The sequence below is a fragment of the Populus nigra genome, chromosome 4, assembly GCF_951802175.1.
Source record: "Populus nigra chromosome 4, ddPopNigr1.1, whole genome shotgun sequence".
NCBI classification, from domain to species: Eukaryota; Viridiplantae; Streptophyta; class Magnoliopsida; order Malpighiales; family Salicaceae; genus Populus; species Populus nigra.
Window position 1 is genome coordinate 4,094,425 of NC_084855.1, and position 18,379 is coordinate 4,112,803.

At 34.8% G+C, this 18,379-nt stretch overlaps 2 protein-coding genes across 4 annotated transcripts; one reads left to right on the top strand and one right to left on the bottom strand.

The window, feature by feature from the left end:
- Positions 1 to 2,256: 2,256 nt before the first annotated feature.
- Positions 2,257 to 4,068, bottom strand: LOC133691639 (two-pore potassium channel 3-like). The gene is made up of 2 exons (XM_062112232.1): positions 2,977 to 4,068; positions 2,257 to 2,552 (listed from the first exon to the last, which is right to left on the bottom strand). Exons 1-2 carry the CDS (start codon positions 4,002 to 4,004, stop codon positions 2,408 to 2,410), a joined length of 1,173 nt encoding a protein of 390 aa, XP_061968216.1. The 5' UTR covers positions 4,005 to 4,068; the 3' UTR covers positions 2,257 to 2,407.
- A 5,395-nt stretch (positions 4,069 to 9,463) lies between these two features.
- LOC133691825 (uncharacterized) lies at positions 9,464 to 17,831 on the top strand. 3 transcript variants are annotated; one of them, XM_062112426.1, is made up of 12 exons: positions 9,464 to 9,804; positions 10,573 to 10,616; positions 11,114 to 11,225; positions 11,336 to 11,447; positions 12,640 to 12,853; positions 12,959 to 13,040; positions 13,137 to 13,334; positions 14,732 to 15,059; positions 15,143 to 15,422; positions 16,013 to 16,174; positions 16,693 to 17,160; positions 17,313 to 17,831. In XM_062112426.1, exons 1-12 carry the CDS (start codon positions 9,627 to 9,629, stop codon positions 17,643 to 17,645), a joined length of 2,511 nt encoding a protein of 836 aa, XP_061968410.1. In that variant the 5' UTR covers positions 9,464 to 9,626; the 3' UTR covers positions 17,646 to 17,831. The 3 variants fall into 3 exon arrangements, with proteins under 3 accessions (XP_061968410.1, XP_061968407.1, XP_061968408.1); XM_062112423.1 differs by having other exon boundaries at positions 9,465 to 9,804; positions 12,640 to 13,040; XM_062112424.1 differs by having other exon boundaries at positions 9,467 to 9,804; positions 12,640 to 13,040; positions 16,693 to 17,154.
- Positions 17,832 to 18,379: the final 548 nt, after the last annotated feature.

Genomic DNA, 18,379 nt, shown 5'->3' on the forward strand with positions numbered 1-18,379 from the left:
CTTGAAAGAAATTACTCCTCGAGTAATCGCCATGGCAGGAGAAAGACCGTTGTCCTTTTAATTTCTTTTTCCGGTGATTTTCTTGTTTTCATCTTCTTTGATTCCATAAGAGTCAAAATACACCTGCTAACTATTCCATCTCAAGTTTCTTCTTTTAGCCATTGACTACCAGGTCCAAGCATTTCGTGTTGATCTCAAATTTATGCAGTATGTTGCTTGGACTTGGCAGTCTAAGAGAAAAAACTTGAGAAGGAGAAGTTAGCACCTACATTTTGTGTTTTTGACTGTTTTATTAGCATCTTTAATGGTTATTTCTTCGAATTACAGCTGCTGGGAAAACTGAAGGCAAATCTGTGAACCAGCTTCCGCATGGAGCCCCCTGGACTCAGACAAGGTCGTCATTCATTAATTAAACCTTGGAAGTATGCCCCTGTGGATCCTGAACAATATTATTGCGACAAAATTGAGGAAATTTGTTGGTGAGATGCTGCTCGAGGATGGTTGCACTTTATTTTATGCCACAATGTCCACAATATCAACTTAAATTATTCTTTTGTAGTTATAGATCAGCCTCAATTCTAGATTTGTGAGGAAAAATAAAGTTTAAGATCTCGTTTATTTGTTGAAAAGTAGTTTTTTTTAAAAAAATAATTTTCTTGAAAAATAAATTCCTGAAAAGTAAATTATTTTTTTATGTTTGATAGTGTCATGGAAAATAAGTTGGAAAATATTTTCCAGTATTTGATTATGTCATGAAAAATGAGCTGGAAAATAACTTATTAATATTTTTTTTAAGTTTATTGAAATAATGAGAAATAAATCTTACAAATTAAAATGTTGAACGAGAATGAAATTGAAAAAAAAATCTAATTTCATAAATTATCTCAAATAAAATAAATAACAATCAAAATAATGAAGATCAAATCTAATAGATAAAAAAATTAAAAAATTAAAAAAATTATAATTATAATTTCATAAATTATTTAAAATAAAATAAGTAACAATCAAAAGAATGAGGATCAAATTTGATAAATAAAAAATTTCAATTAAAAAAATAATAAGAAAAAAGCAAATAACAATCATAAAAATAAGAACCAAAGTTAATATAAAAATCAAATTCTAAGGGGTGAAATTGAAAAAAAATTCAAAATAAAATATATAGCAATTAAAAGTTTGATGACCAAATTTGTCATAATTAGTAAATAATATAATATTTCTAATTTTTTCACAATTTCTGAAAAGTGTTTTTCGCCCAAAATAAAAGAAAAATATTTTCCTGAAAACTAAGCCAAATTTTCCTTTGACTTAAAAGTGTTTTCGTTGACCAATTTTTCTAATGGCAAACAAACACAAGAAAGTTTAAAAATAATTTCCAGAAAACCACTTTTTACCACACAAGCAAGGCCTAAAATAAAAAGATAACAGTAGAGCATAAGTGAAGAAAAATGTATGAAAATCTAAAAAAAAATTATTGGAAACTCTTCATTTACCTTTCTGCAGTGAATTTTAAAAGCTAAAATATTAAATAATTAATAATGGTAATAATTATAATTACTTCTCAAATTATCAATATTTGATTAACCATTATAAAAAAAAATTAAATCAAACCATAAATCTATATTTTTTAGCCGAAAAAACTCAAATTTGCATCTAGATGAGATTATTAATATTCATAGGTTGAATTAAATAACTAATGGGTTGAAAGAAATAGTTCTTCGTGGATGAGGATAAAATTCAAATTTTAGCTGGCAAAAATAATCTTTTGTGAACTAAAATATTATTTTACAACAAACTCAAACTCAGACCTGAGCTAGATTAGGCTAGGATACGCGCTCGTGAATTTAAACCAAAAGTCTACTTTGCCTATGACCTCTTCCTTTTAAGAACTTAAATGTCTTTAAGTCTAATTTGAACTTTTCAACTACTCACTTTATAAATACCAAGAAAGTTTTTTTTTTATATGGAATAAAAGCTTTTAAAGAATTTTGAGTTTCACTAAAATATGTTAACCAAAAGTTTTTTTATGTCAATTTCTTATTTATCTATAATTTATATTTAAGTCATGTTTAAAAGTATGGTAGATGCTGTTTTTCAAAGTGTTTTTCGTTTAAAAATAATATATATATTTTATTTTTTAAATTTATTTTTATATTAACACATCAAAACGATTCAAAAAAAAAATTAAAGCTAATTTTTTTAAAAAAATTTTAAAAATATAATTGAACTACAATGTCAAATAGGAACTTAATGTTTCATTTTGAAAAAGTTTTAAGCCAAAAAATAATGAACCCCACTTTTGATTTGAGTTCAAATGTGAACCATGTTCTTAAACAAATTTCTCAACAATGATACCATCTGGCTTGTTGTAAATTACCTTTCTTCTTGTTTACACCGGAGAACATCAGCCCTAGTCACGTTGCATGAGATCCGCAAGAGTGATTTTGCCACAGCTGGTACTATCTAATGAATCAAATTGGTTGCAGATCTGAAGCATGTCTTTCTCTGCTATCATCCCCATCTCCTTAAGTTTGTAAATAACAAATTCAGATTTGCTGCAACCATAAAAGAAACCAACAAGGCGTATCAAGCACATACAGTTTGAACAAGTTGCTGTACAGTGTGTTACTAGTATTATGCTTGCTTTGAAATCTTAAACATTCTACATAATCTGATTTACAAATACCGAAATTGCTAGATATAACTTTAAGGACATCCTTTAGAACAATCCTAAGATGTAAGCTGTATTCATGCTTCTTTCTTCCCAGATCAATGTTGCCTGGTAGTTGTGCGAAGCTTAGAGAAACCCTGTTTTTATTTCTATCAGAACACCGCATTATTGTGCCAAGTTATTGATTGAAATCAAGTTTGGAAATATCAAGTTGGGAGGGAAAAGTAAAAGAATATAGCAGTTGGCGAAGGATTTTGATCAACCTAGCCTTAACTAGAATCCTGTTTGCAGAAAATCATGAACATTACCTGATGGATCCATCATTATCAAGGTCTGCAGCTACTAAATCGCCGAGTGTCATCTTTTTGTGAAGAATCCATTTCGCAATCCTGCGATTTCTCTTGTCAATCCTTAGCTCAGTCAGGTATAGAAATGCCCTGGCAACTGCCAATGTGCTTACTGATAGCCAAATAATGGCAAAACATCTTCCAGTTATGGTCGAGAAAGCAAAATCCCCATAGCCTACGGTTGTCACAGAAGTAACAGACAGATAAAAACTATCAACCCAATCCAACTTCTCTAGGTAGCGCGCCGAAATAGTTCCTACCGCAATGCAAACAATGACAACTGCTGAAGCCATGCCCACTTTCATTCTGATCCTCATTCTACCTTTAGCTTTGTCTATCATATAAGCTTGAACCATAGTGATGGACTTACTCTCATCCATGGTGCTTAACAGAACTGCTTCTTGCCTGTCGCAAATGTATGTGACTAATCCATTTAGCAAAATATCGATGAAACCAAAACCAACCAAAACGAAAACACAAGTAAATAACTTGGTAAATATTGTATCTGGAACAATATCACCGTAGCCTATGGTGCAAAGTGTGACCACGGTGAAGTACAAGGCGTCTACAGGCTTGATTGTTTCAGTTCCCTTGAATCTACCACCGACAAGGAATATCAACACAACGACCAATATATATAAGAATACGGCAATAAAAGCCTGCCGAACGATCAAAGGAGTAGATTTTGGGGCTTGTCGGGGGTCAAAAGAATCCGTAAAAGACTCCTTGGAGTCAGTAAACACAGATGGAGCTGAATGGGATCGGTGAGCGAGTCTTGTTTTCTCTTTGTTCAAATTGGCTATGAGATTTACAAATGAAGAAGTGTTTGGTGTAGTGATAATGGGGATAATGACATCATTAGTTACAAGATGTGCAGTCGATTGACGTAGAGACTGGCCAAGATCAAGGTAGTTAGAGGGATGTTCTCTTCTTGGTGATGGCCTGCTGATCTCTTCTGCTATTGTTTTGGAGAGAAAAGGCTCATCCATGTTAAATCAGCATGATTTGAGACGGGGGCATAAATTCATTGGTTTTCCATGCTAGAGATATTCTTGTTTTCCGAGGTGTTACCGAACACTTCCAACAAGAAGTCAATACACTTAAGGGTAGAGTTCTTGTTTCGATTTTGGTTCATCTAACAGTCAAATGTAGCAACTCGCTATTTCGAATGTGAATCACGTGTATGTTGTTGTTGGGAAAAACTTCCGAACATTTGGGTTAGCTACCCCCCCTCCTCTCCATTTAAAGCCATTAGTCAATGATATAAAACCGATTGCATCAAGCAAGGGCCACTCCCTCAATTCCATTCTGTTATAAGTTGCTGTCAGCACATTCGCATGCAGCAGCAAAAATCAATGTTTAGTGGCGACTGACTACTAAATCACTGCTTGAACGGTTACGACTACACATTCGCTTCAACATTGTGATAACATTTATAGTATTAAATCTTGCTAACGTCTCACTAAATCTTGAACAAAATGATTATTTGGCAAGGCGACTGAGCTGCCATATGTCGAATACATCTTGCTGCATCATTGTATATAAATCAGAGCTTTCGGTTCTAAACAACAACAAAAAAAAAGCCTCACTCACTGAATTGGTATTGACAGCATCTAATCTTCGACAATCTCATTAATGGGTTATGAGAGTGCGAAAGTGATGAGAAAGTGAAAATAAAGAGAACGTTGTTTAGTGGCCGAGGGCCAAGGATTCGAGAATAAGCCTTGAGGTTGGAGAATTTTCAGATTTAGGTCCCCTACCCAAAAAAAAAAAAAAATTGAACGAAAAAAGTTAGCAGCAGCATTAAGAGAGAAGTATCATAGGCTTTAGCTTGCTAAAAAAAAAAAGATGGCATATAAATGCACAGAGGGATTAATTCGTTGTTTAAAGATTTTCACCCACGGGGATCAACTAGGTCGTGGTCAATTTAAACCGCAAAATGGCGAAGCACTCGAAGGCAATGAGTTCGTCAAAATTTGTTTTCATTTGAAATTGGTGGATACGAGTATGGAAAACATGTTCGCAATTCTTATACTTAATTCTGTGGATGTGTTGGCCATCTATAGTCGACAACTACCGGCAAAATGTGGCACATAAATACAAGTGATATACACTATTTAGAACCATCTGCACTTTCTGCCTTGACATTCATTAGCTTTCTCGCATGTAATTTCTTTAACTGACGAGAACATAAGCACACGAGAGGCACTAACAGGGAATGTACCTGCAACAGTTGGGAGCTTGATAATTGAACAGCTTTTTTCTGACCTGTGTTCGTGCTCAAACATCCTAACCAGTTGACAGAGCTCTAATTTTCAAACTGCAACATGCTCTTCAGGAATAGGTTTTTTCGATCCAAGGCATAGCGATCCAGTTGCAATTAGTATGACTACCAGATAGACAAGGACGCCAGAAAACAGAGTGGATGCGTAAGGTAGCCCTGCAGCTTCCAGCATTCCACCCATATTGATCCCAAAACATTCCAGTGATGATGGATAAAACAAGGCCACCACCTCCAAAACCTGCTAAATTATGTCACTGAGAGGCTGTCTCCCTACAGAAAGAAGCACAAGCATAATGAGGAACATCATAACAGAAACCACATGCATCGAGCCGTGACACTCAATAACCCTGGAAAGTTTATCCTTTTTGTACACCTTGGTATGGATTGGCAGGACATTGGAACTCCATGAACAGAGATCGAAATAAGATCTGCCATGTTGCCTTAATTTGACTCGTCAGCAAGTAGGACAAAGTTATTATATGCATAAATGATCAAATATAATCGTTACCATTGACGATGTTTATTTATCTTCCAAGAGATCAACTTTGGAAGAAATTTTTTGTCAAATACAGTGATGGGCAATTCATATTTATGAAACAAAACTATTTTTAATCATCGTTTAATCATTTTGATTAAAAATATTTTTGTACAATTATCAACTCTCGATCTTCGATGATACCATCGTCTAATCATTTTAACTACTGCTTGCCAAATCATTTCGCCGTCGTTATTGTCATTGCTGATAAAATCCTTTTCATCGTATCCATCCATTAATTAATTATACCTCATCATGATCAAGCTCGTTTTCACTGTTACTTTCTTGTTTCGGAACGACTATATTGCCTTCACAATAATCACAACATCACCATCAATCTCCAATGAATTCCGATGTACAAATTATATTTCACATGTCATAATTACTCCTCAAAATAACTTCAAGTATTTTCTCTTTATAGTTTGGTTGAGCTTATAACGCCATGTATTGAAACTGCCTCCCTCCGAGTCCTTTTGGAATGGAAGTCCAACTGAAAGTTTCCCTCCCATGGGGATCCTCTCTCCCTGCATATTTTCGTGCTGTGTTCGATAAGGTTCATGAAATTAGGGTGGGGAGTAATGCATGATAATTCAAGTCTCTGGACAGGTGTGCTGCGGGGAAAGTACCTAAAGACAGATGGTAGTCTACCCTTTCCACAAGCTAAAGGAAGAGACTCTCCGCTTTGGAAAGCTTTATGTAAAACTTGGCCTAAGATGATAGATGCAGGCGAATCAAGAGTTGAGATGAGAGTCATTCGCTCATCTACTTCCTATGCAGCCAATAATAGTGGTGGTGATGGCAATAACTCGGGGTCTAGAGTATTATAAATTTTAGAATTATTAGAAACTTATCTGCTTATTAAATTCAAGATCTCCATAGATTAATTAAAAAATCTATAAATTAATCTGCACAATTATAATAAAATAATAATAATAGCAGCAGTAATAATAATTACAAACCACCCACCAGCTGCGAATTTAGGTGGAGATTCGATTTATTGGAGACAGTCTAATAGTGGTTACTTCCACATTAATTCAGTCGGCTTACAAAGCCTAGATGGGCGAAGATAGATCGAAGACATTATGCTACGGATCCTTGTTGCGGCCAGCCGGCCACTGTCCTCAAGTGACAGAATCTGTAGTACACGTGTTAAAGAGATTGTCCTTTAGCGAGGAATGTCTGGAATGCCCTTGTCAAGCCTGGGGAAAAAGATTATTTCTTTGCTGGCGAGCTCATACCATGGTTCATTAGTAATTTGTTGCAGTGAAAGGCATCCTGGTCTAACGTATTTGGAGTCACTGTTTGGTACACGTGGAGATGGAGGAATAATAGAGTGCTTGGTGTGGATTCATTTTTACTATCTAGCCCTTTGAACTCTATTTGGGGGCTGATCACTGAGATTGAAATAGCAAAGTGCTTGCTAGAGATTGAGAACTGACGATAACTCATGTACTTCGGGAGGCAAACTCTGCAACTGATTAGTTAGCTAATTTTGGTTTGATCAAAAGTCCTTTGAACCAAGATCTTTTGTTAATTAATGTTCTGCATGTTGGTTCGATCTTGTACTATGATATGCTAAGATCTACTTATCCTCGTTTGATGTAATAATTTGGGATTTAAGCCCCGATCTCAACTTAAACAAAAAAAAATATTTTCATTATATTTATAAGATTTTTAAAAAAATATTTGAAAAATAACACAAATAAAAAAAAATAGTAAAATAATATAGTTTGACATGTCACTATTAAAAAACATAATATATAAAGTTGTCATGACGGTAAAACATGACATTTTAAAGAAAATAATAAATAAAGGAAAAAAAAAACAATAGAGACACATCAAATATCAAGTTACTAAACATTAGCACCATAAAAATAATTTTAGCAAGATAAATTCAACAGCATCAGGAAATATCACTGACAATGACTAAAATGGATTATATATTCCACCTAAAAACAAGTGAGTAATTATAATAGGGGGAAAGAAAAATAAAGAAATAAAAAAATTTCAAAACCACATTGAAACTTTAATTATGACACTATTAGCACTATACAAAATTTCTTGGTAAATCAAATCCAATGAAACCAAAAAATATATATCACACGAACCGTCCAAAAACAAGTGAACCACTCGGTATCTTTGGATATAATGTGTGGCCTACTTCAGTAATTATTAGTAATCTTCCATTGTGTTGTTGAATTTGTCTCATCGAGATCTTTTTGATGACATCAGTAGTGTCGTAATTGGAGTTTCAATGTGTCTTTAAAATCTTTTTTTGTCTCTCTCTCTCTTCTCTTTTATTATTGTAATTTATACCAGCTTATTTAATAATTTCTTTGAAAATATTGTGTTTTTCACTAATGATATTTTAAAATATCATGTTTTTTAATTGCGACGTGTTGCTGTTTTATCCAAAAAAATCAATATCTTCTTGAATTTTTATCTTGAAGATACTGGAACACAATGAAGGGGTCGTTGACTGCATTTTCATTAAGGAGGTATATAAGGGTGTTGTAGCAGTTGGTTTTTAAAGTGTTTTTTATTTAGAAAATACATTAAAATAATATATTTTTTATTTTTTAAAAATTATTTTTGATACCAGTGTATCAAAACAATCTAAAAATAAAAAAATTAATTTTAAATAAAAAAAATTAAATTTTACCCACCCCTATTTAAAACATAATACAAAAGAGGGGCTAAACTTTCTTGGGTTGGCTACAAAGGAAATTTGCCCCACCGAGAATTGGTGAAGGCAATTTAATGTACAGTACGACCGGAATGGTGATTTCACGATGAGCCTCCGATCTGAATAAAAAAGAAATAGAAAATCAAAAGAAAAATAGTGAAAATTGAATGTCATTGGGAAAGCTCAAACATATAATTTATATCAAAAGATATGATTTTCCTTTTCCAGTAAAGGGAAACGTGGAACCGAAACCGAAGCAAAGTCGACCTTTGCTTCTTCTTTTTTTTTAAAAAACTATTTCACTTAAAGCAGTTTTATTAAATTTTTTAGGTGAGTCTATTCAAAGATTCAGTGTTTCGTTTAGGTTAAATTCAAAAAAATAAAATAAAATTGACAGATCAGATTTGGATAATAATTCAACTTGATTTGATTTTTTTAAATTTTTTTTTTAAATAACATTGTTTTAATGGTATTAAATCCACTAATCCAATTCATAACATTAACCATAAATTAGTATAATGATAGTTTAAAAGTGTAATAAATATTATTTAAAAAAAATGTATATATATTTTATTTTTTAAAATTTATTTTTAATATTAACATATTTAATCATATAAAAATATTTTAAAACTAAAAAATATTTTAAAATATAGTTAAATCACAGTGTAAAACACAGTCTAAATTAAAAAAAAAAATTAAAAAACCTCATAAAAAAACCAAACCTCCTACGCCAAAACAAAACCACAAAAAATCCCACCATCATATCCGTTACAACAGTCACACCGTTAATTAAATATCGCAAAAACATCTCTTTTGCGGGACCCACTAGATTCTCAAACGCATGCAAATCGAACGGCTGATAATGAACCGTAAGAAAATAAAACCAACAAACTTGTTAGATCGAAACACTATGACTTAAAAAAAAAACAAAAAACTGTTTATACTTCTAAAATAAACTATATAAATAAACCTTAAAGAGAGTAAAAAAAAAGAAAAAAAAGAATAGGTTTTTGTTCCGTTTTGTTGGGAATCTGATAATCCAAAAGGAAGAGGCCGCAGACACACAAATAAAAAGAACAGAGAGAGAGATAGAGAGCGGAGAAGAGATGGGGAGTGAAAGCAAACACGAAGGGGGAGTTATGCTGATACCGGGAGCGTCAAAAAAGGTAGTGCAGAATATTAAAGAGATTGTTAACAAGAATTGTACGGACGCAGAGATCTACTCAGTACTTTGCGATTTTAATATGGACGCTGATGCCGCTGTTCAAAACCTCCTTAATCAAGGTTGCTTGAATTTTTCTTTTGAGTGTTTTTAGTGCGTGTTTTGTTGATAAAAATAGTGGCATTGAATGGAGTACAGAGTTTTTGTTTTGTTTTTGTCAAAAAAATTTTTGGCGTTGTTTAGGGTTTTGATGGTGGAATTTTTTTTTTGATAAGGAAGATTTTCTTAATTATTTTTTAGTATTCTCTGTTGAATTCTGTTTGGCTGTCGGGAAAACTGTTTAAAATAACTAGTACCGTTGCGTTTTTCCTAAAGGCTTTTTTAATTTAATTTGATTTTCAATTCTTTATTTTATGCTACAAGAAAACGCCGAGCCCCCAATGCAGTTGCATCGTATTAATTTTTAAAAAAAACGGAACTTGATTTTCTTTCTGGTTTTAATTTACATCAATGCAATGATAAATGCTGGTGATTTTGTATTTGCTATTGTTTTCTAGAGTATGGATTGATGTTTAACTGTTTTTATTTTAGTGAAACATATACTTTTTTTGTAATCCTTTCTGGTCTAGCGTGATTTTGCTTGCAGAAATAGAATCATAGAAATTGCAAAGAAAAATTTCTCTTGGTGGGCAACATGTAGCTTTGATAAAGATATTTCGGCTTGAGTTACCCTTGGTGCCTTAATAGAGGGTTTATATATAGATCTTGTTATTTGAAAATTCACTTCTTCTATAGTTAGTTGCTCTAATTCATTTCTTAAATGTAAAGTTTACCGATTGTGATGTGCTCGGTTAGAATTCCTTATTAAATTAGTATTTTCAATTGTGTAGATCCTTTTCATCAAGTGAAGAGCAAACGTGAAAGAAGAAAAGAGGTACCTTATGAAAATAAGAGCTCAAGTATTTTTCCTTTTTTGGGGTAGGGAGGGGGAGGGGGTTGTATTCTTTCCATTTCAACGGATTATAAACTTTGACAGGTGAAATGTGTCAAAATAGAAGGTTTTTCTTTGGCTGTTTGGGATGCGTTGATGATTTCCCAAATATTGCTTATGAATTAACTTGTTCAGCATAAGAGATCAGTTTATATGCTGATTTTTAGTCGTCAGGGATTTCAAAATCAGTGTTTAACAGCTGCTGAAGGTTTCTGTTGGCATATATCTGCTGCTTGGTTTTTTAGTTAATTATGGTCTCAAGTATTTTTCTCTCCACTTTCTTTTACTGGTTTTATTTACTCTCTGTGCTGCACCAGATCAATCATTTTGCTATATTTGGGTTATTACATCAACAGGCTCGCTTTATTCTCCTTACCATAGACTAGGGTTTTATTCATGCCTTATTATTTTTTGTAATATCATAGATTGCATTCCTGCAGATGAAGGAAACACAAGAATCAATGGCTCGGGGTAATAACAATGGTTATCATGGAGTTAAAGCTGGTGGTGAATATAATTTTGGGCCTGTACCATGCCAAATCAGCGATAATGGTGTGTTTCTTATACTGAACAATGTTAGACGCTTGTGGTGGATGAATTGGTGATACTGAGTTGGATTTGCTATTGTATATTCTTACCAAGTGAACTTTTCTCCCCTTCAGACCTTGGTAAAGCTGCATATAGGAAAGAGAATGGGTCGGCTGCTCATCCGGGGCCTTCATCAACTTTAATATATCGTGTGAAATTGAAAAATGAGCAGCCTTCATCCAACAAGTTAGTTCTATTACGAATTCAAGTCAATTGATCTCCAGTATACATTGAAGTTTTAAAACAGATTATCAATAACTATACTATAATATACCCATACTTAGTTTTCTTCAATTTTATTTTGTATTATTGATTAGTTTTGGTGGAGTAACTTAAAAATGTTAACTAACTTGTCTAGTGATTGGTCTCTGAATTCGAAAATGATGTATGCGTTTACCTGTCTGTCTCATGTCAAGTTTCCTCTTGTTTCAGCCAGCAAATGTTGTTTACTATGTCCTTTAAAATCTTCTTGCCAGTTTTATACACACATATATGGGTATGTGTAAATGCATGCATGTATACATCTCTCAGTTCTATCCATCTGATTTCTACCATGCACAATTCTGCTTTCTCTTTAAATATCTCACAAGTTACCCCTTTCTTGAAATGGTATGAGTTCAGAAGAAACTCATGTTTGTGCTATAAACGTTCAGGGTCTTGCTGCCTTTTCTTTTAAGTTTAACTATGAAAATGATATTCTGTATTTGATAGTTACATGCCATATTAACATTTGAAAGTATATGATGCTATCTTTACAAGAAAAATGAGAGGGGAAAGTATTTTAATTCTTCTGAAAAGGCTTGAATTTTTTCCAAATAGATTCTGGCATTGCCTATCTCATTTTAGTTATAAATTTTCATATAGATGAGAAGCAGGGGGTTTCTAATTTTTTCCAGGTGGATGCTTTGATTGCAACATTGCACTTGGTCCTGGGTGATGTTATGCAGTTAGGACTTTTTTGCCATCTTAGTTACTATCAGCATGCTTTACATAATCCGTCTCTTCCTTAGTTTTTAGCCCATTTAGTTTAGGAATTTGCTGCTTGTGCTAAATGGTTGTGCTTTTAATAACTTAATAGAGATATTTTTGAGATGAAATGAACTTTTTACCATGGAATTGACTTGATTGTAGATTATAGATTATAAATTCATGACCCTAGCCCATTCCAAAAATAATATCGCACTGTGAAATCTTTATTCTTGTCCAACTAGTTTCTAAGATTAGGAATTTCTATTATTCTTTTCGAAGTTTTACATTTACAGTCTTTGTTTTTATGGGGTTTTTTTCTAGATGTGCAATCTTATTACCTCATTTGAATGTTTTGATGGTATATACATTTCATTATTTCTTTGGATTGATCTTGAAAATTCTGCTGCAGTGATTCTTGCAATCCTGATGACAGCAGGCAAACTAAAGCTACAGGAACTGGAGATACCATTTTGTCATCTGCCCAATTGTCATCAAGAACTCAAGCTGCTTGGTCAGGAGGTACTACAGGACATGTTTCAATGGCTGACATTGTTAGGATGGGTAGGCCGCGCAGCAAAGGTTCCCAAAATACGATGGACACTTCTTGCACACCTCAAGATGTAGTAGGTTCAGTAAACTCATCCCAGTACTGTCATAAATCTTCATGTGATTCCTCTCCATCTCCACCAGAAATGCACAAATGTCTGCAATGCCCACATCCTTCTCAGGTGCCTGAGACAATTCACGAGTCTGGTGTTGCTGCAAGCTCTCATGATGAATGGCCAGTGTTTGAGCAGCAAACAGCTGCTGGTGGGTTATATAATTTTAATGTGTCTAATTCCTCCAGCACTGATATCTTTTCTAATCAATCTTACTTTTATGGTGATGGAACTAATTCGAATGAAGACCACCAATTAGAGGAGGTACAAGCATCAGATAGGGATGCTGCTAACAAGAATCCAGGTTCTTATTGTGCTGAATCTGCCTTTTCATGTAGAGGACAGGAAAATGTGAATACTGTTGTAGGTGATTCTCATAGGGGTGATTGTTTACTGAAGGATAAAACTTACGATTCTCGGAGCTGCATGGATGATCACTGTGAAGGTAATTCACATGGTTTTAGGTTGATGCTAATATTTGTTTCTCCTTTCCCAATAAATTTGAGTGATCTCTTGCCAAACAGTTATCATGCGCTCTGTGAATGCCAACATTGCCTTTGTCAAAAAGCATATTGTGCTATGATTTACATGTTCTCACAGATCCAATATTTACCAGGAATGTTTAAAGAATCGAAAAATCTGCTATATTAGTTTTATCTAACCTGCCCCAATTCAATTTAGTAAGCCTTTGTAATATAGCATGTAAAATTTCAAATGTCATGTAACAGATATGATGGGCTGGGTTGCAGGTCTTAAACCTGACATGCCCATATCATTGCATGTGCATGTATCCCTACTAAAAATAGCCTATCACATGTGACAGCATTATTTCTTCAGTTCACCCCACTTCTTTGCCGCCACTCACAACCCAAAAAGTTCCAAGAACCTTCTCAATCCCTTCATCACTTCTCCCTTGTAGAACCCAAAAGGCCCTAAGTTGAACCCCGGATCTTCAAGAAACCAAAAAATTCCGAAACCACCAAAAGTTATTCTTTAAGAATCTCATTTTGCCTACCACTCTCTTTTCTCTTTCACATTTCTTTCTGTTTCCCTCTCCTCTTGGTTTGGGGTTGACTTCTTTATTGTGGGCTTTTAATTGGTGTGATGTAATGGAGCCTTTTTTTTTATTTGGTTATGAAGGCGCATTTGATCAAGAGCAACAGGGAAGTTAAATTGTTTCAAGTCTGCTTATTTGAGGTTTTTTTTTTTAACAAGAATGAAGCAAACAGACTCATCTTTCTTTTAAATCAAGAATAAGAATGAAGATAGCTTTTTTAATTTTATTCTTAATTTTTAGCTCAATGTTTAAGACAATTGTTTCTAGGCAAGCCTGGTTTATTTGATTTTCTATTCTAGAGAAATTATGTTGGCTCTTAGTAATGGACACTGTTTTTCCTGCTGAGAATGGCCTGAAAAGGAGTTGCTATCTTGAAGTTAGTGGACACTTATGAAAGCTTAAACCTAGTTTGGAAGATGACAAGAATTGAAGAGTCCCTGGTTTTTAAAGCATTGATTTATTAGAGTTTTGTTTATAACTCCCTCCTAATTCACTTTAGGATAATTATCCTTGAGTGTCTGATTGAATTGAACCATTTCACATTGTTCCATCGTTTTGTCGGCTCAAAAGAGATCAAGTGATGATACTGCACAATTATCTTAACTCAGCTTCCAGTGGCACATTGTTTTTTTCAAAATATTTTATGTGATAGGTCAGATGAAAATACTGCTTAGGTAATGGCCTATTAAATGAGAATGTTCTCTTTTCTGTTCTTTAATACTCCAAATATATTTTACAAGCCTTACTTTTTTCTTCTTTCCTTGTCCCATCACTGTGAATTTTAGGAACTGGAAGTGGCTTCCATTTACGTTTTCCAAATTGTGCTGCACCTTTGAATGATGAAGTATCATCAGCTGCTGTGAACTTGCAGCAGCTAAGTTTGGGGAAGGAGGAGCCTGCATTGCCTCCATCTGAGGATAATCATGCGGTGGTGTTTCCTGATTATATGCAAGCCTTTGCTGCTGACTGGTCACATTTGAGTTTTGGTACATACAAATCTGGGGCTTACAATGCAGTTTCTGGGGGCTCAATAGCTTCAACTCCTGTAAAAACTAACTTGGAGGAGACTTCTGCAGCAGCAAATAGTTCATCTGCTCTGTGCAAGGAGATCAGGCACGGGTCTTTTAGCTTAATTCCAGTAGTAGTACTTTTGTGCTTTAATGGCTCATTTTATCACATGCTTTCTTTCTGTGCAGAAATCCAGAGCACCTTGATGAGTACCTTCGAGATGAGCAACTCAGATCCATATCCAATACACATCGATTTACTGCAGGTGTTGGGATTAATAACATGCATGTATATTCACAGCAAGAGCTAATGAGACAAAACATTCATGAAGTATCCCATAGGCACAAATACACCCATCCATCATCTGTACCTGATTCTAATTTTAAGAAAACCCAAGAACGGGATTGTCCCTTGAGTGTTAGGATACATCCACAAGCTAGGAACCTTTCTTCTCTTCATATGGAACTGGTAATAATACTTCCAATATTTTGTTGTTTTTCTTCGTTTACCATTATAGTAACTTTTGACGATAAATGCTATCTAGACTTGTCTTCATTATTTAAACATGAATTTATTGGAGAAGCTCTCATTGTTTACTGAATTACTTGCTAAGCCGCCAAAAAGAAAAGATTGGGTGGTTGCCATTTCTTTTCTTATAAATCCCATCTCTTTTCTGTGTTTTGGAATTGGTACTAAACTAAATTTGTTCATAGCCCCCTTCGTGATGCTGTTGTATTATATGTGGAGATTTATATTTTTTTTGTGTGCGCGATCTTTTCCTGCATTTCTTTATTGGTTTACTTCTGTTTCATAGTAGTTCTCTTTGATCTCAAATGGTTAAAAAATAGCAATGCCCCTGTGGTTGTAATTTTTTTTCTTCCAAGTCTAATTTTTCCATCATCAGCTGTTGGACAATATGGTTTTTGGAGATAATATTGTCTGCCTTCATCTTTTTCTATTCAAGCTGATGGTATTTAATTTACTTTTTCTGGACTTTGAATTGCTGTATTTTAGTAAGCATGGACAGTTAGATCCTAATCTCAGACATTCGGTTGCAGCAAGCTAGGGCAACAACTATACCAATGGATATGTTTGCATCAAGTATTCAATCTTCAAGAGGTTCTGATTATGCTTCATCTTTCCTTGGAACCCAATCAATGCCCTCAAGATTTGATAGTACTGTATCATCCACTGGCAATCCAGCCATCTCCCAGTCAGAGGTGTGTAGGGAATATCTGCTGAATTTTGAATGACTTTATGTATTTGAGCCTGCATATTTTATGTGCATTTTAATTTGTTACTCTCTTAAAGAAAAAAGATTAAGGTAAGGGACACAGAATTTCTCTGTGATGAATCTCTGAATAGATTTATGGAGAATCATGGACCTCTGAATTCCAGGCTTCTATAACAACCACATCAACTTTGTATGCTTGATTTGCAAGATTAGATTAGACTACATACATGGGATTAAATTTCAATTTTAAGTACAATCATGTTAATTGATTTTGATATAACTATAATATGTCATTGTGATGTAAATTGGTTTTGATAAACTATAATTCATAAAAACTTTGCTTTATGGTGTTCATATGATCGATTGGTCCTGTATTGGCTGTTTGGCATCTAGCGTAATATTGTTACATGCCACCTATATACATGTCACATTGCAGTGCTAAGAACCTCATAGGTGAAATGCAACAAAGCTAATTTTTCTTCATTTGTACTCGTGAATGCTCAGATTCCGAGCCGGGTTGCTTTTTCTCTACCTATGTCATATTCACCGACACTGCCCAGTGCTAATATTGTCCCACAAACCACACTTCCCCAGCATCCGTCAACTAATTTGCACAATCAGTCTATTGTTTCCTTGGAAGAGCTGGCCAATTTGACTGGCTATCCTGCTATGCCTCGGAACTATGCTCGTAATCCATCTGCTTTTCAGCAAGCTTATCAAGATAGCACTGTGTTCCATGATTCCCTGTCAAACATGGGCTACAGCCACGCACAATACAAAACAGGTGTTTCCAGGAGCAATTTGCCCTTGTCTGATGTGAACATTTCTGGTTATGGAGGTTTAGGGATCCCTGCCAACTCTCCTGGAGCCATTTTGCAAGCTGCTGCCCCTACTGGTTCTGCAGGTGGCTATGATATTTTCCATTCTCAGTATCAAGAGAGAAATAATTTCACCACACGTCAACAGGTAATGGTAATAGGGTTCCCTCTGTTTTTGTATAAACATTCATTTTGCTTTATCATGTGACTTGTGGAAGCTCTTTACACTATCTTCAGTACTTAAAAGAGATTTCTTTAATTTATTGTCCTTCGCTTTTGTAATTCTTTCTATTAAAAAAAAAACAGAATGATGGCTCTTCAAGAACGATGGCAGCCCTCCTAGACAACGGATATTTGAGTTTGACTGGACAGAGTCAACCGCTTTCTGAATATCCACAAGGTCAGCAGCAGCGCTCACATGATCATAGGTCCCTATTGCACACACATAATTATCAACAAGGTCAGCAGCTCTCACAGGATTACGGTGCTCCATTTCATCATGCAAATGCTTATCCTTCTCAAGCCGGAATTCGACCAGAACAACCACGCCAAAGCCTTAGTGACCTTAGTAGTTCTCAAGGGCCTGCACCCGAGCAATTACAACATCTCTGGCAGCAGAGCTACTTATCATCTAATTGATCACACCACTTTGAATGAACAGCTGCTGATGGTTCCTGTATCTCCTTTTGTGGCGAGTTAAAAAGTGGCAAGCTAGGTTGTTTTTTGCAGTTAAAAGTTAATCTGTCCAATTTGTAAATGCTTTAAACAGGTTTATCCAATGCCTCAGTTTTGAGATGCAGCACCGCACCCAAGTATTTTACCAAATTGATCGTGGCATAATGTCTTAAGTTTTGAGATGTAGCTTTGCTAATGTGCATCTCCTCAATGCGAAAGTACCACACGTCTGCTTCATGCTATTAGTTAGAAAAATGATTCAATGGTGTTATGCTTTACAAGCATAATTCACCTCACCTTTCCATGCTGTTAAAAATAGAGGGGCACTTGAGGGCCTAGCCGCTGTGGTCAATCGTGTGACTTGTTCCGCCCCCGTTCCGGGTTCGACCCTCTATGTGCACGCCTGTCACCCCCGCGGTGCCTTACCTGCTCCTGGGCTTGCAGGATGTCCAGCGGGCCGTGGGGAATAGTCGTGGTGCGCGTAAGCTGGCCCGGACACCCCACGTAAATCAAAAAAAAAAAAAAAAAAAAAAAAAATAGAGGGGGAAAGATAGTTTCCTCGAAATTAAGAGCAAGTTATCATGGATCTTCGTGTGGGCATCGTATAATTAATTTAAGACTTCCTGAAATTATTTGATATTTAGATTTCTTTGGGATTGGGATTGGGGTTGTGGTAGTGTTGGTGGTTTAAAATATTT

Coding starts and splice junctions, on each gene's coding strand:
- LOC133691825 (XM_062112423.1), top strand. CDS start 9,627: ATGGGGAGTGAAAGCAAACACGAAGGGGGAGTTATGCTGATACCGGGA. Junction 13,041..13,136: donor TGAGCAGCAAACAGCTGCTG/GTGGGTTATATA, acceptor ATTCGAATGAAG/ACCACCAATTAGAGGAGGTA. Junction 16,175..16,692: donor CAGCCATCTCCCAGTCAGAG/GTGTGTAGGGAA, acceptor GTGAATGCTCAG/ATTCCGAGCCGGGTTGCTTT.
- LOC133691639 (XM_062112232.1), bottom strand. CDS start 4,004: ATGGATGAGCCTTTTCTCTCCAAAACAATAGCAGAAGAGATCAGCAGG. Junction 2,553..2,976: donor GATAATGATGGATCCATCAG/GTAATGTTCATG, acceptor TTATGGTTGCAG/CAAATCTGAATTTGTTATTT.